The 356-nt window shown below is 56.7% G+C and overlaps 1 protein-coding gene across 1 annotated transcript in view; it reads left to right on the plus strand.

Moving 5' to 3' along the window:
* The first annotated feature begins 140 nt into the window (after positions 1-140).
* Positions 141-356, plus strand: part of LOC119588331 — an 11,807-nt gene continuing 11,591 nt past the window's right edge. The window contains exon 1 of the mRNA XM_037937022.1: positions 141-347. Coding sequence (XP_037792950.1) covers positions 141-347 — 207 coding nt within the window. The remainder of the gene's footprint in view (positions 348-356) is intronic.

The raw sequence follows: 356 nt of genomic DNA on the forward strand, positions 1-356 counted from the left end.
GTGTGGTTATGTTCACACCATACAAAAAATGTAAATAGAGCAATGTCTCTCTCGCAGCTTGGGGGCTGGAGGAAAATCTGGGGAGACACGTCTGCGTCCAAAAGTAAGTTTAAATTACAAGCTTCTTTATCTCGCCGAGGATGGAACCAACTGGCAGGAGGAATGAAGAGGAGGGCGATGTAAAGAGCACGAGGCAAGAGGAATCGCTCTCGAAGAAGGAAGGACGAAGGAGGCCCCGTCCGAGAGGCAAGAGGTCCTGCAACGCCCAGCTGAGTGCCTCCCAGGAGGACGTCGCCCACCTGTGGAGGGCGGCAAGGCTCGCCCCGGCGCCAGGAGACGGCGTGCAGGTTGCCCCC

The sequence above is a fragment of the Penaeus monodon genome, chromosome 23, assembly GCF_015228065.2.
Source record: "Penaeus monodon isolate SGIC_2016 chromosome 23, NSTDA_Pmon_1, whole genome shotgun sequence".
Taxonomy (NCBI): Eukaryota; Metazoa; Arthropoda; class Malacostraca; order Decapoda; family Penaeidae; genus Penaeus; species Penaeus monodon.